The 3,547-nt window shown below is 39.8% G+C and overlaps 1 protein-coding gene across 1 annotated transcript; it reads right to left on the minus strand.

The window, feature by feature from the left end:
- Positions 1-482: 482 nt before the first annotated feature.
- On the minus strand, positions 483-3,065 carry LOC131301727 (small ribosomal subunit protein uS8z/uS8w). The gene is made up of 4 exons (XM_058328116.1): positions 2,906-3,065; positions 1,682-1,828; positions 1,405-1,565; positions 483-865 (listed from the first exon to the last, which is right to left on the minus strand). Exons 2-4 carry the CDS (start codon positions 1,812-1,814, stop codon positions 767-769), a joined length of 393 nt encoding a protein of 130 aa, XP_058184099.1. The 5' UTR covers positions 1,815-1,828; positions 2,906-3,065; the 3' UTR covers positions 483-766.
- Between the last annotated feature and the right edge of the window lie 482 nt (positions 3,066-3,547).

Below are 3,547 nucleotides of genomic sequence, written 5' to 3' on the forward strand. Positions count from 1 at the left end.
GCAGTGCAAAATAGGTGTTCATTAATGTGTCTGAGTTTTATTACTCAAAACTGGCAACGAGCATGCATGTTTCTGGAGTTAGATACAGAAGGGCGTGACGAATTAACGTACGTGTACATATGCTGCTATGCAACTATTGTCTGAAGGAAATGGATAGGTATAAACTAACCACAGGAATATACCTCGCTGTTACCAAGCAATCCATAATAGAAACACCCGTGATTCAAGTGGTGTTTACCCCTTGGCAGTTTAGGGTTCGAGTTTATAAAAGAGCGTTGAATGCCCTGTTGTAATCTAACTCAAGTAGTATATAATACCAAACCGCACTTAATCCTAATCAAGGACAAGCACGGTTGGGAGGGGTGATCTGAGAAGATAGAGAATCCTGGGCACAGACACAAGAAAACTTGCATCGCATAAAAATATTCTACTCTTGGAATGATCGCCTATAAACTGACAAGTTGTAAAGCCAACCCTTCAACTGAGACTGAAATAAGCTTGCATTCCACACAAGATACGTCAAGAATGGACGTAACTCTTAAACTTTTTAGTTCAGACAACCAAACACCAATCTCTTCTACAAGAGTAAACAAAATAACAGTAATAGTTAAAAAACAAAAATGCAGGTAAACCACTACTCAGCGTTTCAAGCCTACCAGAGCACTAAAACAAAACATGAACTATCCTCAGCTCATAAACTTGTTCTTGAAGTACACCAAAAACCTCATGATAGAAAATTGTGGATTCACCCTTGGACTAACTCCACTTAGTAAAAGAATCCAAGCACTTTACCACCAACATTCTTTCTCCTTGCCTCCTCGTGGTCCATGATCCCAGCAGAAGTAGTCAGCACAATGAACCCAAACTGCAAGTTTTCAGCCAATTACAGTTATCACAAGGTTCCAAATAATAAACAAAAGAAACTACTATCGTGTGTAATAGGATACGAATACCGTGCTGCTTCATACAAGGTACACGTGAAAGACCCTATTGCATTATCATCACTTAATCTACCATATCTACCTGTTTGTTTAAGCGGAAAACGTGTTGCCTTTCTTGTGAAAAAGTGATTTCCACGCAAATGATTATGCTAGAAATGGTGGTGGGAGTGGACAGTGGTGAATGGTGGTAGTGATTGGTGTTGGCAGTAGCAATGGTGGTGGTGGGTGGTAGGTTGGTGTGGTAGTAGTGCTGATCCAAAACACATTTTCCACTTATAAAATATTGAGAAACGTTTTCCACCATTAGAACAGTGGAACCATTTTCATCTTCCGTTGACCATAGAAAATGATTTCCAATGCACGAAACCCCAGGAAAAATTTGTTTTCCTGTACACGTTTTCAACCATAACAAACATGGCGTCACTGTTGAGCAAGAGAATTTATAAAAAACTCATGTCCTAACCTGTCTTGAAGGGAGCAACCTAGCAGTCCATCCCTCAATTTCTTTGACACCAACATCAAATCGAGGACTGATGACACCGCATTTGTTTAACCTGCCATTGAGCTCCACGACAATTTTCCCAGATCTGTGATCATCGACAAACTCAAACTCTCCAATGTATCCTGCATAGTACAACAAAAAAGTTAGGGGGCAGAATCATAATTCCTAGGAAGAAAATTTCGAGAGAATAAACAAGAAAAGCAAGAGATATTTGGAGAATAAGAAAACAGGAGCATACCGTGCTTTTGCATCACGATAAGAAACTTGATGATCACCTTCGAGGATGGTCTAATCATGACCTGGCGCTTTCCCCGCTTCTCAGCATTGTACATGCTCTTGAGAGCATCATTCAGAACACTCACTCTCACCATCTTTGCTCGTAAGGCTGCCATTAATTTAAATTACCAAACAAGGGATCACACAATGACACATTAAGAAACAACGATAGCGAGAATAAACAAAAAAGTAAAGTGAGCTCGATCAATTGTCTGAAATTCTGTCCAACGACTCCAACCACGAAATCTCCACAATGAAATGCAAGGGATACAAGAACAGATCAATTACTATTCAGCGAAAGCAACTGCTTTGGACTGAAATTGAGGCGTTGATGAGGAAAGAGCTAAATTTTCTTGGTGTCCTCAAGGCTTGACAAATGAAAAGGAAAAACAAAAAGGCTACTCCAAACAACCATCATAAACATTGCTGATTGAACTATTAGTGCAGTCCACTCAGCTAACCTGTTCGTACCACCTCCTACGAGTCCTGCGAAGTGAGGGAGAAGGGCAGCCATTCTTTTCTGTGACCTATAATGACAACAGAAAATATTTCTCTCGAGCCCAACGCTTACTTCTCTTCTCGTATACATTTCGTCGGGTCGGATCAAAATCTCCACGGTCAAAAATCAATGTGACGTTTCAGTACACGATCGGATCAACCCGTACACTAACGTTGAAACGCCCCCCGCACAGACCCATGACGGCCGGCTTGGCTCATACTAGAAATGCATTTTTTAAGGTCCAACTATATAGTACATAAGGAGATGAAAGGAAAATTAAAAAGTGAATGTCACAAATTCCTTTATACTATGTTCAAACCCCAGAAGGTCACACCAGGTTCTATTATACAATACAATCGATAATACCCGAGGAAACATAATGCGTAAATCATTTCTTCAATCAGATTCTCAGTTTCACACCATGTTGTATGAATGTGTGCAACGCAAACGCAATAATCTTTGAGCGACGTATCAGCAATGAGCTATCATGAAAATATTAACTGATCTGAATATAAATATACATCAGCGCGATTTAGATCGATGAATCAAACCTAAAACTTCGAGCATGGGTTACTTTCGAAAATGTTACTCTTACAAAATCACAAGGAGAACTCGTAAATGAATCTACGTAATAAACAAACACAAGACGATGATGAATGGGATACAAACACAAAATCGAAAACTCACTTGCTGAGAGGAAGAGGGAGAGGGAGGAAAGCTCAAGCGCACAAATCCAAGTATTGGAGGATGATCAGTGATTGTAGAGAGAGAGAGAGGGAGGGAGGGAGGGAGGCGGCGGGACTGAAGCTTAAAATGGGAGACGCGTTAACCTAGTGAGTATTTATGAGCTGGGCTTCTCACCAGTCCATTAATTTACAGAACGGGCCCAGTCCGCGGCTGTATAGGGCTCGTCACAAGGCCCATATTTTCAAAATTAGACTGTTGTGACGTATTCATTACTACATGTACTTATTGTCTAGCCTAGCCCAGTTGGAATCTCCTGATCCTCAGGTTCAAGCTCCATCGTGATCGTTTGGGATTCAGAATTACGGATAGCCTCTAAAACCTTCTATGGACTAACCTACAAATACTCCGCTAACCCCCGCTAATATATACAATATTGGCGAAAAGAAAAAAAAAATAAATGGTCATAATCATCATAGATGAGATATACTATTATATAAATGCATAGACGTATAGAAACATAAATGATTTAGATTATACCGACGATACTAGTGATTACCTATATGGTTTAAATTAGGTCTAATGCAAAAAAAATATATATATATATATTATTCAAGACTTTGGCTCTGTTTGGAACTTGAGGAA

The sequence above is a fragment of the Rhododendron vialii genome, chromosome 9a (genome assembly GCF_030253575.1).
Source record: "Rhododendron vialii isolate Sample 1 chromosome 9a, ASM3025357v1".
NCBI lineage: Eukaryota > Viridiplantae > Streptophyta > Magnoliopsida > Ericales > Ericaceae > Rhododendron > Rhododendron vialii.